Source organism: Pelmatolapia mariae, linkage group LG17, assembly GCF_036321145.2.
Source record: "Pelmatolapia mariae isolate MD_Pm_ZW linkage group LG17, Pm_UMD_F_2, whole genome shotgun sequence".
Lineage (NCBI taxonomy): Eukaryota > Metazoa > Chordata > Actinopteri > Cichliformes > Cichlidae > Pelmatolapia > Pelmatolapia mariae.
Window position 1 is genome coordinate 15,367,467 of NC_086242.1, and position 20,942 is coordinate 15,388,408.

Here is a 20,942-nt window from a genome sequence, read left to right on the forward strand (position 1 = left end):
TCAGATGAATTCTAACATTAACATATGCTATAAATGTATCCCTCGCACTTGGTCTGCAACATGGCACAATGCCGCAAAGGATCTTGAGGAAAGAAAATCAAGGAATACCATATGGCCAAACCACCAGGACACTGTAATTGATAGTTCATCATCTGAATAAGCTGTTCTGCCACGTGACACATGATATTTATATGTAAGTGGCCCTTTGACAAGCACATCCCCATCTGCTGATATCCCCTGAATGATTACCATACCTCTGAGGCCGACAGGAATGTTACAGTTGGCTTCATCGGCCTTACCTTGTGGAAGTGAACACGCCAAACACCAACAGGCCCTTGGGCAGATCCGTTTCCAGCAAAAACACACTTTCTATAAGGGAAAACACACAAAGAGAAAAGCACACACCTTCCAGTTTAATACCTTCAGCAAATTCCCCAAATCTCATTTCACATCATCCTACAGATAAAAAGGCCAAAGAGAGATGAATGCCTGATAAATGTACATGTTGACAGATGGAGTCTGGGTCTCAAATGCTATGTGCTGATGTTAGAAATTTGAGGCTAAGGCTAAGAAAGTCCTGGATGTGCTTATAGTTGAATACCAGGTAACCAAAAGCAACAGAACAATTGTTTTGAAACTGGACAAAGGGCTGAAATTCTTATCCAGACCAAACATGGGACGTTCCCGGGATTGTTTATGGAGAAAGCATTCAGTTTGAAACCTTGGAACATAAATAGCAAGCTTTTGGAAATTAGCAATCTCTTTGGTTCTTGGCATTATAGTTTTCAAACAGTAAAATTTGTTTAAACTTGGTCCGCAGACCATGAAGACCCCGAGCATGGAAATGATGTGTCAAAGTAATACCTTGATAATAACAGGGTGCATTGCTGCAAGTATGTTCTTCTGTTTAACTCACCAAGTTCATCAAAATGGGTTTCGGTGCCATCCTCCTCCACAACTGAACAAACCATCCTGGCTTTAAGAAAGGTGGTCCATTTATTGACCAGGCTGCGCTGTCCGCCAATATCATTCTGCCGACAAAAGCCGCACATAGCAACGCAAAAACACAAAAGAAACGGTGCTGGTTTATTTTGGCGAAAGCAAAAGGGACTTACCGGACACACTCTGGCCACCATGGTGTGGATATTCTTAGTATTTCCATTGTTATCTGTTAGCCTCTCGCGGAAGAAAAAATACAATTTGGAGTCATTAGGGTCTGTTCCATCTGGTATGAGGTGGGAGTCGATGAAAATGGGCTCTGAGTGAAACAGTAAAAAAGGTAAGAGGCCTTCTAGATCTTATTTGTGTGAATTCATACTGTACACAGAAGCTCTGACATGTGCTCACCACTAAGCCACTTAGAGTTGTGCTGATCTGTCCGCACTGCATTTCTCTTGGTTAGGCTCCTGAAGATGGCAGCATCTGTCCCCATGAAGTCAATGTACATGCCTGAGAACAGCTCCTGATCTAGAAGAATGCACACAAGCCCAATCAGCAACATTCCCACACAACAATCCTGAAAACATCACCACAATACACATAGAGCCTTGCATGAATTTGGTACATTCAGATGCTTTAGTAATATATTTATACCATTATTATTTTTTGAGAATGAACTCAAACCCAAACGCCTATAGCACTAACATCACTTACACTCTGCGTGTGTCCTGCTGTTAATAAGTATGTTCTTCACAGCTGCTTCATGCTTTTTATCATTCCTTTTCTCTCACTTAATCATCTATCAGTTTCGGACCATATGTTTTGGAGGATATGGGGCAAGTTAGGGGAGGATTAAGGGTATGTGGCCCGTATCCAAGCCAGCTAGCTAAGGAGTGAGTGTTGACAGTACTCAGACAGCCACACAGGGTCCAAAACATGAGGATTTGGAAATGAAGCACAGCTTTTTATTGAGCCCAGACACTGCCTCAGATCTTTAGGGGCTCTGTGTGCTGCATCACTGCTTTCACAGCACTGCCTTTGACCCTGGCTTTGGATTATTCTGCACCCTTCCTTCTGGCTCCCTCCTGGTGATCTCTGACATCGCTCACTGGCTGGCAAAGCTGCTGCTGACATGGCAATACTCAGGTGTCAGAAAGCAGAGCTGAGGGTGGAGTGTTTCGCCTTTAGACATGTCAACAGCAACCAAACACCCCTCGGCCAATCAGAGATCAAAGGAAAGAGAACTGGAGAAAGGGATGGGTTTAGCCTGACTTGACTGAAGTATTAACCTGGGGATTTCTTGTGTATTAAAATTAAACTGCAATTTTAATTCACTTCACTTTTCCAGTGAGAAAGTGTAGGCTACAATGTTTATTTGAATTCGTAGGCCCATTTTTCATAAAAGGAGAAATGTTGTTTTATTTTTATTGCATTTCATATTGTGCAAACTGCATTCTGAATGTAAACAACCACATTAACACAACTTCAGCTCTTTGCAAGCACCTGCACAGAGAGCATGCTCATACAGGCACATCGTGTCTTTAACAGGTAACAATCTGTTCTTGCCTGTTCATTTTTCTAAAGTAGAATCACTGTTGTGTTCATTTTAAAGTCTCTTTGGGCTGGTTTTCATCTTGCTTTTGATGTCCGCTTTGTTTCATAGGAAAAAACTAAGAAAACTGCGTGTCCTCTTTAGGGCAGTCATTTGTTTTGGTGTGTTTGAGTGTAGCCCAATTGGTTAACTGGTAATTATGTATAATGCATTTTGGGTCATTTTATGAAATAACAAAAAAGTAATGTAACAAGTAGTGTAACAATTAATTCCTCCAGCTGAATTACTTTTAAAGAAAAATGATGAGTAATGTGAAATACATTACTTTATTTGAGTAACGGCCCCAACACTGCCCATGGCAAACTGACGTTTGAGGTCAGAAGACACGCTGCTAACTTTAGCAGTGTGTAAGTGACATGGCACATAGCCATGTATATACAAACTTTAAAGAAAGGTTGGGTATGCACAGTCTGATGACAAAGTTTGGCTACATAAGAGCTAATGATAAACTGGAAGCTAATTAGCTAATGTCTTGATGCATGCTCAATCATCCAGGTACATAAATCTCCAAAAGTTGAATCTGTATATCTGGACGTAGCGTTTTTAGTGGGAGAAACATTTTGTCACTCATCCAAGTGACTTCTTCAGTCTCAGCTGACTGCAGGTTTCCCCAATCTTATAAACAGAACATTTGCATAATGACTGAAACTAGCACCACTGAAGGAACAATGGGCTGGGAGGTCAGTTCCTTCATCATAATTATGCAAATTCTCATGACCATTGATCAACAACCACTGATCAAAACACTTCCCCCACTTTAAACGCTACGTCCAGATGAACAGAATCAACCTTTGGAGACTAATTAGCTAATCTTGATTAGCTTTTGGAGACTAATTATCTGTTGTTGATATTATTTGTTCAATACTTGCTAGCCTCTAGGATCTAGCCTCCAGTTCGAAAAAGTGACACCAGTTTCAAAGTACCTTCCATTGTATAACTTCTATTTGTTCATTTGTTCTATTTGTTCAAGGCTCATTTGATTTATTACCTAAGTGAACAGTTTATCAAGGACTCTTGAACTTCATTTACAGCCAAATAAATAACCATGCAGATTATAACTTAGGTTGTAAACCATAGTCATACGGCTGCATATGAAATGAGCCTGTCTTTGGTCATCACGTCACATCAAAATAAGGCCCAAAGGTTTAGAAAAAGATTTCCCAAGCAAAAGGTCAGAGTGGCCATCTTTTAAATCTAGTGGCTTATGCACTCTTGTTTTTGCTTCAAAAAGTTCACTCCAAAACAAAAGAAATGTAATTTTGTAGTAAAAAATAATGTTGTTTTTAGGGGTTTTAGAAAAAAACAAGAAAAAAAATAGTAGATAGCGATTGAGGCACCTACTGAGCATGACAGAGACTGTATTCACTTGTGGATTGAAGGAGCACCTCCCTTTTCCTGACTCTGTCCTGGAGTCAATGTGAAATACTTGTTCCTGCCACAGAGAAAAAGAGGAAGTCAGACATTTTGGAGACAGTTTTATATGATACGTTATTCTGTCTTGTGCTCTCTACTGCTATAAAACTGAATATTTGAGTGCAACAGTGTATTTTGTGTCCCACAGAGTAGCCCTGCTCAGAGCCTCCTTTAAGGAGACACAGAGGCTGTCATGCCCTGGTCTACCTTAACTGCTCCATGTGGGATAGTAAAAGAACATTCTGTTTGGGAGGAGAAGAGGAGGAATTTCCCTGCTTATTTGTTGGACAGCCAACTCCTCTTCTCAGGCGGAAATGCTGCCAAGTTTCAACAGCCTCCTTGCGGCAGACTGGACAGTCCAAGCACCGCAGCAACCTAGGTAAATTATAGCACTTCCTGTCCCATCTTATTTAGATCTTGCCCATGGCGATGGTGCAGCTTCCTTGAATGGGGATGACGTCAGCTAAGCACTGTTATTCCAGGAAAATATGCCTATTTGCCAAGAGGTTCTGGAAGTGGATAGACTCCATCTGGCAGGTCCTGTCATTAACCTCTACACTGCAAAAAATAGCCATCTTATTAATTTTAAAGCCCCTCTCATCTGAAAAAATGTCTTATTTATTTGTAATTCATTTGGCTCATTGACCTTTGTCAAGCAGCGTTGTTCCAAAAATTTGCACAAAGATGAAGGGATAAACGTGCAGTTCATCATCCACAAATTATTTAATATTAAGTTCAGATTGTTTTTTCCTTTTCTTAAAAGGAGATCTATAAAGCACATTTTTTTCAACAAATAAAAAATGCCTATACCTCAAAATATGCTATGAGCTATCGTGAAAAAGCAGACTTACGACACCATATAAAGATTTAAAGACTAAATAAAAGATTATTTCCCTTACTAAGACTGACATTTATCACAGTATGTAATTCACTATGTGTTTTAGAAGTACTTGAAAAATTTAGGCAGAAAAACACTAACACGTGCAAAAAAATCTCGTTACATCCATTCAACAGGCTGCAGCACGTTCACAACCTAGAGCAAAGGTCCACGATGAGAGCTCACTGTCAGCTTCCCACTACAACAGCTTGTTACACTTAACAGATCACTTTTTTTGAGACACTGACATGTTTGAGTTCAGAAGTTGCAAACATAGCAGTCTGCCTTTCAAACAAAAACCCCAAATGACAAAAGGCCCCGCGGTGAGTAAGGAGCCTGGTTTGCAGCTCTCTCGCTCTGCTTATTAGTGTTTGGCAGCAGCTGACGGTCTGTGGCTGAATGCTGCTCGCTCGGTGAGCACTTTTCTCCTGGAGGGCTTCCCCGCTCTTACTTTCAGGGCTGTGTGGCTGGAGATTAGAGCTCAGAAAACAGCCATCCATCCTTGACACTAGACCTCAATTTTCTCTCTCTCAGCCTTAGCATCTCTGCTCTCATGTGGCATCAAATTGACTACATGAAAACTGTGCTCAAAAAAGTTATGAGATGTGTAAGTTTTTTTTAACCATATGTTGACACTTCCCAACTCGTAGGAGATCTGCGAAAACAATGTTGTGGTATGATTATATCCATTTTTCTCATGCACCAATTGACATCAGTTTAATGTATTTTCCGCACTTAGCGATTCTGAATTTTGCTGTTCTCATTCCAACATTCAGTAATACAAGGAAAATTCAATTTTCATGTTATTATAGCAATCAGTCAAAAACATGTCATGTTGGGTTCAAACCTCTAAATAATTGTACATAATTTGATTTATTGCAAAAAAAAGTGTAAACAGACCTCTTGAGGCATTTTTTATGATTACTGTCACACAGTGAATAAGATTCGCTTATTTTCTCTGTGTGGCAGTACTCACACTAATTTCACTCATCGCTCATTATATTAACAGTTGACTAAAGTTTTCAGGAGCTAAATAAATTACATCATTTTAATTATATTTGCTCAAGATAGTTGACACAAGCTTGTTTTGGAAATAACAGAGAAACCAAAACTTCCATAAACTTTACAAAGTGTCCTTAGCCTCATTTGTGCACCATTACAACCCAGTCATTTGCAATATATTTACAGATGTACAAGAGTGATAATGAGATAATGTTCGTGTCTAATCACTATGCACAATGAAAATTTTAATCTGTAACAACTGTTACAGTGCCAGTTGCAATGATCACCTACTCGGTGCTCCCCCAAAACATTTATTTCTTCATGAGTTTGCTTTTCTAATGAAGTGCTTCCTTCATTTATACCCACCTCTGGTCTGCGGCCCCTGTTCACGTACACACAGACGGGACTATACGCTCCACTGCCACACATGAACAGATGAGTTCTGTTATAAGGCTGCACCACCCGGATGAAGTTCCCACAGCCGTGCTAGAAAATAAGGATAAACAATGAGAGGCACATGCTAATGTAAGTGATGTAGATTTGAGAGAACAAATGAGACACTTTTTCTCTAAAAAAATTTAATTTTGAATTCATAAGCTCTTGCTTAATTTAATGAAATCAGGGATTTAGCATCTGTATCCTTTGCTGATCCAGTAAGAAGGGGCTTTCTGGTATTAAATGTAAGCTAATGTGAACTAACTGACTTTATGACTCTACTTAGAGAGCCCTCAAATAAACTAAACTAAAGGAAACAACTGAACTGACTCTTTAGACCAGTGGTGTCAAACGTGTGGCCCGAGGGCCAAAATTAGCCTGGCAAAGACTTTAATTCTGCCTACTGCCTTTACAATGTGTCCACAGTGAAATAAAGAACAAACAAAAAATATTTAACAAAAACTTTGTTTTAAAATTACAGGGCAGTCTGGGAAATGAGCTATCAAAACTTTTTCTGTAATTTCAAAACATATTTCTTCCAATTTAAGCCCGAAGAGCCATGCTGACAAATTTATTTCATTAAACAGAGCATCATTTCTTTATCATGTACAAAAACTGAGATGTGCTGTTGAAATCACACTTTTCCTTATATTAAGAAATCACAGTGATTTTAATGTGGAGATAAACTTGAGATCAGAGTGTGCTGTATGTGGTCCCTGATGTAAACTAAGTTCGACATTCATGCTTTAGACTGTTCTTTACTTCTTTACTTAATTTTAATATTAATTATATCAATAAACAGAGGAAAGGTATGTAGACTAAAGAGATTTTAATATGGTACTTTCTTTAATCAAAGGCAGCCTCAAGTAGCCGTGACAGGAACTGCAGTTTTTAGGTCCTACGGCACTGGCCCAGGATTGGTTGTACCATAACAAAAGTTGAATGTTTTAACTGATTTTCATTTATAGCCATGGTGCACTTAGTCCCACAGGTATTCATATTTGAAGCTATATTTAATCTTTACAGTTAATACAGCAATAACAAAGATAATCACTGCTGCCTTTATTTTTTAATCCCACAGATTGCACCGGACCAGCCGCTGAGGAGAGACCTAATTCGTGTTATATAGCCAAGGAGACACACAAATAGAGAACCTGTTTATCGCTCTGGAAGTATCTCATTCCCATATGCGGGAGTAATTCAAACTTATCTCACTTGTTGTGACGGTTATAAAATCACATGCTGCACAATAAAAGGATCCCAGAGCTCACAGGTCTGGTATTAAGGGCAGTGGAAAAAACGTGTCAGCGGTATATGTGACATATCTAGGTAAGACTGACTACTGCTCTCACTTCATCTCCTCATCTCTGCTTCCACTTTCCAAACCCCACAACTGTAGGTGTGCTGGACTTTGTGGCTAATTAAGCCTGAGTTTGCAGAAAATGAGTGGAGAAATGAGGAGAAAGAAGTGGGGAGAAGAACACATGTCCAGGGAGCTGTCAGGAACTTGGCCAAGGCTGCTGGAATGACAGCTGCTGCGGCGCATGGTCACTGCACAAGGCTCCACTGAGAGCGATCAATGCAAAGTAACAAAACTTTTTTACTGACACACACCCACATCTATCATGTTTCGTACTGTTTTTTTTTTTTAATCTAACTCTCTGTCTGTCTCATCAAATCCTTCTGAGGCCTTTCAAACTCAAATATATATGAGCTATCATGTTTGATTTCATGTTTCCTGATATAAATACAGCCTTCTTTTAAAGTTGATACATTTGACAAAGCAGCAAACAGACTTAATATCCCCCATGATGCTACATGCGTGACCACAGATCGTATTGCAGAAGGGAAACCTTATATTTATAACAATAACATATGTACAAGGGCTCTGATAAAAGAAGAAAAAAAAGCCTGTGAGAGGGGAGACTGTGTACGAGAGAAAAAAAAACTGCAGTGTGGTGTAAAAAGAAAAGAAAGGGAGAGATGTTAAAGGAGTTGGAAAAAGTGACCAAGGAAAAATGGTAAGATGGAAACAGAAAGTAAAATCTTTAAAGGAAAACTCGCAGGGATTCAATAAGAAAAGGCATGACAGAAGGGAGAAGAGGCCATCAAGTGGCTCCACACAGAGATGGCTCACCCAAATATTTGTGGTAGCCTGTCTGCAGCAGGCTTGCTATGAGTCAGAGCAGCACAAATCACTCCATGACTGGAAACAGCTTTTTTTCTATATCTGCAACAGCATGTTGAATAAAACCCTGGCTCTGTTAGCCCAGGGCCTGTCAGATGATGCAGAGATGGTGGAGAATGTGTGAAACCATGGAGGACTGGCAGCAGATTGACTCTTTTTTTAGTTACATTAAAAATTAGGCCTTTCTTTTGTGTAAAAGTTACTTTTTCTCTTTCCATTCTCATGTCCTCAGCACTGCTGTATATATAGACAACTGTGCATGCACTTGTTTCAGAACAACCCAATTAGGGGAAAACAGATGCGAAGGAGGAATAAATTGACTCTCGCTGTATGTCTTCATTAAACCTTGTTGTAGCTAACAAGTGCTTCTCAGAATCAGGGTGGCTTATGAAATATCTGCGTCAGTAAGCTTTGAGTCTGTTTTTTTTTTTTTTTTTTCTTTACAGTGATCCGTGGCATTTCAATCGCCTTCACACCTCAATCTTGCACTGACTAACTGTGACGATGCCAGAAGGACTCCAGGCCAGCCAGTGACCCTGCAGACATCTGCTGCTTGATAGAAATACAGTTGGATCTGACGCAAACTCACAGATGCGAGAGGGAAATCCCAGGAGGCAACTTCCGTTGCAGACCCACTTGGAGGAGCGGATCTTGGAACAGCTGACTAAACCTTTAGTCAGGATCAGGGGTGTCAAACTCATTTTAGTTTGTGGGCCGCATACAGCTCAGTCTGGTCTTAAGTAGCCTGTGCCAGCAAAACTATCACTCAGTAACCTATAAAAACACCTTCAAATTCTTCATTTTCTTTTAGTGTGAAGGAGTTTAACCACACATTTAATCCCTGACATGTCTTAAAAAAAGAAATGCAATTTCAACAATGTGTTCCAGTTTTAGGGGGTTTGGGAGGTTTAAATTGATTCTTGTCCACTAAATATAATAATGAGCTTTTATTGCTGTAATTCTTATCAAAGGGAAACAACTTTCTTCTTTCATTATTTGTGCATTTACATTCAATTTTACAAATAAAGGGATAAAGCTTTTAATGAAAAATACAAGCAAAAGTATGTTTTTCTAATCATACTTTAACTGTTCTTATTGTGGGACACTGACAGATTTAATGCTGAATGATTCAAAAATGTTTAATTTTTAACATTGCTAGCAATGTTAGGCTTCTTGTAGGTCACTAATTCCAGTACTTAAATGTTATTGTATTGTTGGTCCTTTATGCATTCATCTGGCAAATATTATGGTGCGCTGTAACGTTAATTTCACTTACATACTGTAGGACTGATTAACAGATCAGTGACGTGTGTGACCCATCTTTGATCTTTAGCTACATCTTGCTAACCAAACTTAATGTCGCTAATTTCTAAATTAACGCTTTGTATTGGTGTCAAAATTTGGTCACTGCTGGCGCCAAAAAACCCAACATGGTGATAGGCACAACACTAAACTCAAAGCTTCAAAACACAGGGTGATGTTATGGTGACCAAAACTATCTTTTATATAGAGTCTTTGTGTTTAGCTGAATGCTAAAAACATGTAAATGAACAACATGCAATATATGCTGTAATGTATTATTACAGTAGTGGGACTCTAAAATAAATCAAGAAATCAAAGAGGTTTATTCTCCTTACTGTAGGGTCCTTGCCTGCCATTTGGCATTCTTCTATTTTGCTTGTTGAAGCAGGCCAAAACAGCTGATGGTTAAAAAAAGGCACATCAGTTAAATTAGCGACTAACAGATTGAAAGAGGCGTAACATCAATATGCTCATGAGGTTTCATTATATCCTGAGTACATGGGCAAAAAAAAAACACTGTGCAAAATGAGTACAATGAATGCTCGGACATTTTTAGTTTCCACACAGTCTCGGTGTCAGTGATTACAGCTAGCTATCATCTGTGGAAATGTGTGTTTTCAAACCCGGGAGAGGTGCTTAAAGGTCGCTCTCAATGAATATATCAAGCAATTTACTTGACAAAAATGGATGTGGTGCAGCACTCTCTGGGGGAACCTAAATGCTTTCCCATCTGTTTATGCACTTCATGCCTGTCAATTACACAGAAGATGATTCCTTCGCTGCATGCGGAATTAGTTATAAGTGAGCATGAGCATTTTTATGGCTATTTTGAAAAAGCCTTAAAGTGTACGGAGGATGGCAAATGCATGGTAATTTGCACACACATTATAATAATATTCTCAGCAGTGGTGTTGTGTTGTCTCTTACACAGTGTTTTTACATAACATTCATGTTTTCTTCTTTGTGCCTGTGAGAAAAAAAATAGCGCACCATGATACCAACGCTGCAGTGGCATAAAGCGTTTCTGTTTAACTGTAACAATAAGCATCTGCTGACCTTAAGTGTGCCATGGGTGATGTTGTTGATGTCCATGGAGAGCACATGGTCCTTGCAGCCCACATACATCCTGTCCTGGTCCTCATCCATCTGCAGCAGCCTGTAGTCCATGGCTTTGTCTGATATACTATAATGCTCAAATGACTCAGAGGCCTGCAGGTCTAAAAGGCACACAGAGAAAGCTGACTAAGTATAACATACAAATAAGCTTGTTTAAACACTGACATAGGAGAAGCTTTTCCCAATTCTACTAAATTAAACAGAGAGAGACAGATACATGCAAGCCCACACTGATCTCTTGTGTCCACACTGGCGCCTCAAGGATCCAAAAAGAAAACTTTTTAACATTTGGAATCAGTTTCTTAAATACACCTTATAAAAGATAACCACAGCTGCTGCAAAATATTTGCTTCAAATGCATTTCTAAGTAGCACAGAAGGTTGCTAGAAGCATCAAACTGCTTAACATTAACATTCATAATCTCTCTTCTTTGTATTAGAAACATGTGCAGTAGGGGCAATTCTTGATATAGAGAGGGCTGCAGTAAAGTCCACGCAAGGTAACGCCTAGATAAGATCACATGCCAGAAGTTTACAGTGGAGACCCAAACAGACTTGAGGCCGAAGAAGCAAAACCCGACGTCTGAAATCACTCAGATCTTTGGATTTAGAAGTCTCAAAACCTGACGGATGCTGTTTAGAGGGGGAGAGGGGGAGAGGTTCATATTCATTGAAAGGGTATGTGGGAGCAGTGTGCGGTTTTGTACAGCTGCAAAGGGGGAGCTGGGAAAAGGAGTGTTTAAGGAGCAGGGCCAGTATGAGCTGAGTTGTTGTGCTGTGCTAATCTATGCAGTCGAATGCTGGGCTGCTAGGACTTGGGCTGCCACACATACCAACCATGCTGAGGGAACACCAGGCCTGTGCATTACTGAGGATTAGTCATTTGTTAATTTTATGAACTGTATGTGCTCTAAAAGTGTTGAGCAATGTCAAACGTCTGTGTGGTTGGGTGTAAATAAAGACGTTACTTCAGCAGTCCTGCCTGAGGTTGAAGCTAAGCTCAGGGAAACCACAGTTGTCATGCTTTGGGTTTTGAGTTTTTGCGTTCTTTTTTATGTATTTTTGGTTTGATTAGGATTCTGCATTGTTGGAATTTAGCTTTCCATCCACAGTTATTTCTTTTCCATTTCTTCCTGATGCTTCATACAAGTTCCTTCTAGTGTTGTTATTTCGTGTCCTCAGTTCTTAGCTTCTGTTCCTGAGACCTTTATTTCCTGCTATATCCTTATTTCCTGCTAGATCCAGATTTCCTGCTCTGCAGATGCTTTGAACTTTTTGTACTCTTGCAAGTTAACCCTTATGATGTTAACAGCATTAAAGCTGTTTTCAGAGTTTATTCCTTTTTCCCTGAGCCCTGCTTTCACATGCTGCCTTCCCCACAGACAGCCTTTGACAGCTGTAGTAGCAGCTCCTTTTAAAGGTCACTACACTGATTTCACTTTACATAATATCAGAATAATAAAATAAACTCCTTAACTTCCTCAACTGCAGACGACATATACAAAGTGGACACAGCCACCATAATGCCACCTGTTGGTTTATGTCAGGGGTAGGCAACTCCAGGCCTCGAGTGCCGGTGTCCTGCAGGTTTTAGATGTCCTTGATCCAACACAGCTGATTTAAACGGCTAAATTACCTCCTCAACATGTCTTGAAGTTCTCCAGAGGCCTGGTAATGAACTTATCATTTGATTCAGGTGTGTTGACCCAGGGTGAGATCTAAAACCTGCAGGACAACGGCACTCGAGGCCTGGAGTTGCCTACCCCTGAAGTTTATGTACACCGATTCTGAAACCCATAGTTTAGCAATTTGGCACATTGGGTTTTAAAACCAATAATAATAACCAAGCAGTGGATCTGATTGACAAATCCAGGATATGGCAAGCTTAAATATTAGGGATTTGTGAATCACCAGATAGCCACAATAAGACTTTCTCTAATTGGCTGGATGCTATATTAAACAACTTGAATAAAGTAATAGAATGAATAGAATGAATGAATGAAGTCATCATGAAAGTGTTTATTGAGGTCATAAATCCCATGAGAAGTAGAATCATCATTGTACAAGTGGAATGTTTTCTGCAATTAAATGAATTGTCTCCTGTTGGACATTTCCATATTGGCTCCTATTTTTTGTATGCAGTCTTTGGTTGGTTTCGCTGTAAATCTACTGTATACAAGTTCAATCCCAGTTTGCTGCTTCATCAACTGTCACTTAAAATGGAGAAGGCCATTAGTACTACAGAGAACCAGGGTAGCTCTATGTCTATCTTTTATATACACTCTGTGGTCACAACTTGGCACTTTCACTCCTCTAAACGGTTTTAGACTTTATAGCTCATAAAATGGTGCAAAATTGAAATCACTCTTTTTTTTCCCCCCTAGTCTGAACATCGAGGACTGGAGAACAAATGGCCACTGAAATGAATCTCACTATAATGTATCAGTAAAGATGTATGATTTTTCACTTAACTTTAATCAACACAGTTAAAGGAAAGCTGTGAGCACAGTGCACATGTTCAAGGCGGATGCCGCATGCGGGTATATTTAAATGCATAGAATGTGGAAAAGTCTTCCTACAGACTCTTTTCTACTCATTAAAAGTGAACATTGTTCAGATTCACACAAAGTAAACCTTCTCAGACAGTTATTTTCAGCCTATTTGCTCCAGAGATAAAGAATTCTCAACCATACCATCAAAGGCCTTCACTGTCGGAGCCAAACTCATGCATATTTATCACTTTTTCAATCTGCACTGAGAGCAGGGGGTATGGGGGTGGGGGTGGGGGGTACTGTAGATCTACACCCTCCATTTCCTTCCTTCTATTGACCCTTTCTGAGCTCTCTTTGCATTCCCTCCTCTAATCAACAAACAGGTTGTCTATACTTTGCTCCATTGCCTTCGGCTAAAGTCACATTTTCATTATTGTGTGAGGCTGGAGCCTTTTATCTCAAAGGAGAGTGGCTGTTCTGTGGCACCCCTCGCTCTCATCCCAGGCTGTTGTTTGGTGCGTTGGCCACGTAAAGCCTGGAGTATTTAACTTTAAATAAAGACGAGTTAACCACTTCAGTCACAGGCGAGTTTCCCACGACTCTTCGCTCTCTACTCCAACTATGTTTAGGTAAATTGCCTTACATGGTTAATGTCTTGAAGTGAGAGAGCTGGGTATTTTTAAACATTGTATCATCCGAGTGAGAGCATCGTCTGGTGCCTAATGAAGAACAGGCACATGAACACGACAGTGTTTTTACCTGACTTATGAGAAACCAAATTAGGAGGGAAGGTGTCCTGTCAAGAAGATTTGTGTTTAATGAAAGTAAAACTTTTAGGATCACGATTCAAAGCAACCATAAGGATAGCATCGTAGATAGCATCACAGAGTGAGCTCTGTGCAGAGGTAATATTCTTCTAATGCTGAAAAGGCTAATGATGTTACACGCTCTGCTCTGGCACAGTGCAAGCCACCAAGGGTGAAAAACTAATTAACAGCTAATTAAAAACAGGCAGGGTTCCAGATTATTTAAAAAAACAAAACAACAACATTTTATTAATCTCCTGAAATAGTTTCTTGGATGATATTCTAGAAAGACCTAATTATTCTTCAAGATCTTAGTTTTGTGGAGCATAAAAGTGGCAGCTGTATTTAAAACATGTAACTCTTCACAATGGAGGGACTAAGTAGGGGTTTAGGTTTTACAGTCATACATTATAGCCTATCCAGGCAAGAATAATCTCAGTGGTTGAGTTAAACCTCAGTGGGTGGAAACTAAAGGATCAGTTATGTTAGTTGTGGCCTTTCAAAAGAGAAGAGGTGGCGATGAGAAGAAGAAAGACAAGTATGTGAAGTTTTGACAATCCAGGGTTATTATATTTAAACTAGCCATAACTAACAAAGACAAGATTTAACTATAGAAGTTGATTTATTCAGGACAAAAGGTAATTTTCTTATGAGTGGCATGTATGGTATGCTAACAAATGTGTTAGACTACCAATTTACCAATTTAGACTCACCAATAAACCTAACCATGTCTTTGGACCGTGGGAGCTAGCCGGACTACATGGAAGCACAGAACACACAGAATCCACAACCCACCAGGAGGTTCAAACCCACAACCTCCATGGTATAAAAACAAGAATCCTAACTACTGCACCACCATGCCACCATTTATATCAGCATTCACATTTTTGCTTAAGTAAGCTAATGTTAGCCAACATGAACAAATATGGTCTTATTTAAAAACCTCCAATAACAAACTAGTCTATGCTTACTAGGTTTTTGGGAACATTTAACTGTATCCCACACTTTTTCTTTTAAAAAAAATCAGAAGTTAAAAAATTCTAATACTGCTGAACAGCCAAAGTTTACATTGAAAGATTTGATAGTGTATTTTTTATAAAGTCTGGAGAATATCTTTAACTTAACAATTTGAAATGTTACAAATCTTGATACAATTGACATCAAAACAAAGATTATTCGTAAAATAAAGGCGAATTAACTGAAAATTTAACCGGACCTCATCTAGTTCTCATATTTTCCATTTGATTTTTTGAGTGCCTTCCCCATCTAATCGAAAATTATTTATTAATGTCTCCTGTGAAAACCGGGTTTGACCAATTTTTGACACTGCTTCACTCTCAAGTCTCACTGACACTAATAAGATAAAGAACTCCTGTTCTTTCTGACAGAACCTTTCCAGAACATTCCACAAAGAGAACGAATTGTTCGGACGGGCGGGGTCTCTGTTTAATATTATGGTGAACTTTGTATTGTTTTGTCAGTGGGGGGAAACGGGAGACTTTCATGTTCCCTCGTGAAGGTGGAGGACCAGTTAAGCCTGGTGCTGAGACGGGACGCAGCAGGGGTGTGTCACATGGATCCGGCCTATTCAGCTAGAGACAAACTGAAACCCTCTGGAGCCTGCATACCTTTGGATCCAGTATCTTCTCTGTGCTCTGCTTTCAATCTCATATAAACACACGAGTCACGCCTGCAGTGCTGCAGCGTTGTGGACCAGCATTTAAAGTTCAAATTGCCAGATGGTGCACCTGCTCTGTCAGGGAGAGAGGGCTGCTCTGAACAGTCAAGGATTTCCAGAGTCATTTAGTACATTCATATGGACCCAGTGTTTACAGAATTAGTACCAGCTCATAACCTGTGTACGAGGCATCCATAGACCTCCCAAGGACCCCTTCAGTCCACTGAGGCATTATATCAAGTTCTTTTTTTTTTTGACAACACGACTCTTCTTGTTTTAATCAAAACAGAAAACAGAAGTTGGAGGACAGCTGCATTGTTTATATGTCCAAGATGACGAAATCCTCTGGATCACATGTGGTTCTTCTGTTGTGGTTTTATGGACGTTCTTAGTTGTTGAGATCACACAAATGCTGAGAGGGAAGAGTGTCAAGACTGGTTGTTTACAGAGTTACTGAAGCATGACCGAGACACTTGTTGGAGGTTCAAGGTTTACATTTTCTATTTGGTTTATGCACGAAAGACAGAATACATTGGAAGGATTGGGGAGCTGCATTTTAAATATTTCTTGAAAAGGGCTAAGGGTGTGAACCACACTTTTAATGATAAGAAATTAAAAAAAGCTGAAGTAATGGGGATGATGAAATGGCTTTATCTTTTTTTTGTTCTCGTTTTTTTTTTTTCTTTTCCTCTTAATCTGCAATGATGACACCAGCAAACAAATACAGAGGAACTGGGTCTGGAAATACTGACAGCTGGTGGGTTTTCTATTATGTATGTAGGCAGGTGGGTTATGCACTTCCCCATGGATGTAACACCAGCCCCCTGTGTCCTGGCTTTGACTTTGAGCTTTGACCCATAGTGCCCTGTGGCCTAGATGGAAGACCAATTTTCATAGAATCCATCCTGATCGGTTGGATGGACAGTGGGGTTAGCGGAAAAGGAAAACTAGTACTGGGAAAGCTGAGACTCTATCTCTGTGACATCTCTTTTTTTTCATGAAGTGGCCTAGCAGAAGAAGACCCAACAAAAGGCTTTTGTTCAGTTGAGAAACCCCAGTAGTCCTCCAGTATTAAACAACAGATTACTTCCTGCTCATCATATAAGCAGAAAATACTCTTCATGTATTGATAGATGAGGTTTAATGCATTACAATTAAAAGAAAAAAAACTACATTAACTTAATTTTACTGCTTAACTTTATCTGTTTAAAAGAGAATTTGATTTTTCATCACCTTTAGGAAGTTAGTGGACTAAAACAAAGGTCTCCATTTTATTTTGAAACTTCAAAAAGAATATGGCTCATATTTTTGGAGGTTCAAAATAAAATTGTAAAATTGTTTCTTGCCAGAAGACTTTTTTCCCCCCTTTTTTTGAAGGATATCTGAAACAACTACAAGCTGTGATCAGTGTGGCAGTTAATTCAGCCTCTTCTAAGCTGTGAGAGAATTGATTGTTCATGGGCACAGGGTTCAGTGCAATAACCCAGAGAGGTATCCCACAGGGTAACGAAATGAACATCCCTTTTTCTGTGACTGGTGAAAAACGTAGAAGAAATAGAAAGAAAGTGTGGGTAAAATGAAGTGACCTGCCATTGTGTCCCTGTTTGTTGTATGGCAGCAATCAAAACCCAGAAGAGGAAGTTGTAGTGCACAATTCATTTTTTTTCTTCTGTTGTCATTACATATCCAGGAGAGGAAATGTAACAGCCACCATGAATCTTCTCTCAGGTTTTAAATCCACAAGACTTTCCGATACAATTGCCCCCCAAAAGTGTTTGCGTGAGATATCAGATATGCGAGTTTTAAAGCAGTGACTCCAGAAGAAAACAATGCTTCCATGGTTCTGGTTGCGGATAATAATACAAGAAGTGGTCTGTTGTAATGTGGCATCATAAAAATTAGAACTTCACAGTGGCTGGAAAATATGTGAGATGTTTATGAGAGAGGCATTTGTAATGTTGGACCGCCTGGTTTCAGATTTTAGGAGCTGGTGCCAACTCACTCAGCTGGTGTCGCTTCATGCAGCCTTAGGGATCTTCATCCAGTTTGATAGGAAATAGAAACAGCTTTTTGAAAGGAAATGCGGCGGCAGCTGTAACTTGTTTGAGTCATCAGATAAGGGAGTTACATCGTGAAAATCCATCGGCAGGCACTTTTATGTCCACACGACAAGGTGATAAAATCAGCATGGGAGAACAATATCGGATTATTCTGTCAGGATGTTAGCTTAGTCTTTGTAGATCAGCTTTAATCAAACTGACTAGGTGTTTAGAGAGTTGGATTTTTTGATTAATGCTAGTGTCTGAACATGAGCCAAAACATCCATGCACCTAATTAAACACACTTCAAGGTTGAACGGTGGGCCAATTACAAACCAAGCTTAGTTTCTCTTATGCAAATCAGCCCTCATCAATTGGCTTTTTACCTGAAAGGCCAGTATGAATATATTAACTTCATGCTAATGAGGCTTGCTTTCCATTTAGTTAAAGCAGAACCCGTTCTGTGGTTGTCAGGGGTAGCTGGTGGGAGGACCCCAATCACTCATCTTGATAAATATTGAAGCAGGGGCTTATACCGCCCACTTTTCATTCATCTCTCCACACAAGAAGAAGGAGTGGGTTTCATCACAGAGGCCTGACTTCAAACCTGGTGCCAAATGCCATTGCTCTTTGTCGGAACAATGCAAAGAGCTCTTGGGTTCACTTCTGGATGGCTGCACTCACCTAACACTGTGCTGACCAACTCACACATACTGGGTCTGCAAAAGACTTTATCCCGGCAACTGCCAAGCCTCTTTAGAAATAAAAAATGGCTGGTGCTGGAACATTCAGCCATCCATTTTCCTTGGGGATTTACCCTCTGGTATACAGTAATGGCTGGTGGCATATAAATATGGCAGAAGGGAAGTTAAAGTGTCGATCTAGTACAAGAAGACCACCCAAGACATCTTGTGCTGGCTGACAGAGTCGTCCGATTGTCTGTGTAACTGACATACTCCAAATTCCCAGGAAAGCTGCACTCAGCATGCAAACAGCACTCTCAGCCTTACTGTACTGCAACTGCTGGTCATGGACAAAAGCCCTGTTGGAATTATATCTGCTGTGTGTCATTAATTTCCTGATTGTTGTCTGTCATCAATTATCTACATCCAGAAATTTTTAATGTGAATCACATGGCTGAACAGAGTGCGTGAGTTGAAATATATGCCTTCTCTCACACTGGCGTCCAAAAGCAGACACCATATCTAAACATGACATGCGAGATCGCAGTGTATTTTTCTCCCTTGGTTTTCTGCGTGTGTGTAGAGTGATGTCAACTGCTGGTGCGTGGTTGACCTGTTAAGGTGACAGCTAGTATTTCGAAGAGACGAAACTTGAGCTGATAAACTGTCCATCCACCGCCCTGCAAGCCAGCTAGCTTGCAATCCCAGTGCCTCAATTAGCATTTATGCAGCATCCTCAGATGTCACCAACAGTCGATCCTTCACACAGAATCAACCCATGCAGTCGCCATGACTTTTAGCCTGTGACCTCTCACCTGCCCACATCAGGAGTCCCTAGTTACTTCTATTGGACGGTAAATCTCTGTGCTTTTACTGTCAGGAAAGATCTTGTAGAGAGTCTCAGAGGGAGGGGAGGATTGCAGGAGATATGGGTCAGAGGATTTTTAGAGCTGTTGTTTTTACAAGGCATATAGAAAAACCATCTTCAGCCATCTTCAAGATTGAAATTATATTATACACCAGGGCATAAAAAGTCATCTGGTCCTTAGCAAGTTCTAAAATAATTTAAATGCAACCATGGAAGAAGAAGATCCGCAGTGATCTTAAAGAAGCAATTGCTGCTGCCTGTCCAGGTAGAAAAGTTTATTAGTCCATCTCTAAGCAGTTTGCAGCCCATCATTCAGCAGTGAGAAATTCTTCACAAGTAGAAAACATTCAAAATGGTTTACAGTCTTCCGAGAAGAGGAAGTCCCACTGAGGTCATCCCAACCTGAGTTTGTATAATGCTCAGAGAAACTGCAAGAAACCCAAGAGCTACATCTCAGACTCAACAGTTAGTATGTTAAAAGTTAATGTTCATGAAAGTACAGTTAGAAGATGACTGAACAATGATGACGTTTTTGGAATGGTTGCCAAGTGAAAGGATCTTCTGTCTAAAAAGAACATAGCAGCACATCTTAGGTTTGCAAAGCTGTATCTGAACAAACCACAAGATTTCTGGAACAACGTACTTTAACAGATGAGTCCAAAGAGGAGATATTTGGCAAGAATAGACAGAATCACATAAGGCAAAAAGTAAACACAGGATATCAGCGCAAACATCTCATACCAGCCATCAAGTACAGTGGTGAAGGAGTAATTATCTGGGCTTGTTAGAATACCAAAGTATTCTAGAGCCAAATGTGAGGTGATAAGTCCAACAGCTAAAACTGAGTCAAAACCAGGTCATGCAACAGGACAATGAACCTAAGCACAACAGCAAATTCACTAGCTGGGCCCACGTCCTCATTTTAGGTTTGACAGCGTTTTAGTAGGTAAAAGCGAATGCTTTGACATGAATTGAGGTGCGGTTTGGGGAAGGCCTCGAAGGGGACTGGCGATGGCTCCCGGGCCTGGCAGATCCCCATGCACTAAATAGAAGTGAAGAAGTTAAAGAATGGAGAACAAGGAGGGAGGGAGGGTGGGGCACATAAACAAGAATGATCAGCTTGCAGAACTGGGGGAACCTATATAGATGACAGCTGAAAGGACCGTGTTTGGAGGCGTGGTCCTGCTCCTGAAATTCTGATACATAATCTCCAATATACAACAGAATGGCCAAAAAAGAAAATCGTGTAGCAATGGACCAGTCAAAGTCCAGAACTCAGTCTGATTGAAATGCTGTGGCAGGATGTTAAGAGAGATGTGCATAAACGAATGCTCGCAAACCCTGCTTCTGTATGTTGGCTTGATTTTTGTGAAATAAATAATGACATGGTGCAATATGTCCTGTGCTGTTGTTCATTTAAATTTGTGTGCATTTAAATAATTTTAGAACCGGATGAGTACTAAATGATTTGTTTTGATGCATAAACACTTATC

At 40.0% G+C, this 20,942-nt stretch overlaps 1 protein-coding gene across 5 annotated transcripts in view; it reads right to left on the bottom strand.

Moving 5' to 3' along the window:
• The window catches only part of sema3c (sema domain, immunoglobulin domain (Ig), short basic domain, secreted, (semaphorin) 3C), a 44,912-nt gene that overhangs the window by 13,368 nt on the left and 10,602 nt on the right, over positions 1-20,942 (bottom strand). For 4 of the 5 annotated variants that reach the window (XM_063500452.1, XM_063500451.1, XM_063500454.1 and 1 more), the window contains exons 3-9: positions 10,825-10,985; positions 10,104-10,166; positions 6,210-6,329; positions 3,893-3,983; positions 1,348-1,467; positions 917-1,258; positions 300-369 (exon numbers count right to left, since the gene is read on the bottom strand). In XM_063500452.1, coding sequence (XP_063356522.1) covers positions 300-369; positions 917-1,258; positions 1,348-1,467; positions 3,893-3,983; positions 6,210-6,329; positions 10,104-10,166; positions 10,825-10,985 — 967 coding nt within the window. The remainder of the gene's footprint in view (positions 1-299; positions 370-916; positions 1,259-1,347; positions 1,468-3,892; positions 3,984-6,209; positions 6,330-10,103; positions 10,167-10,824; positions 10,986-20,942) is intronic. The other variant, XM_063500455.1, reaches the window with a different exon arrangement.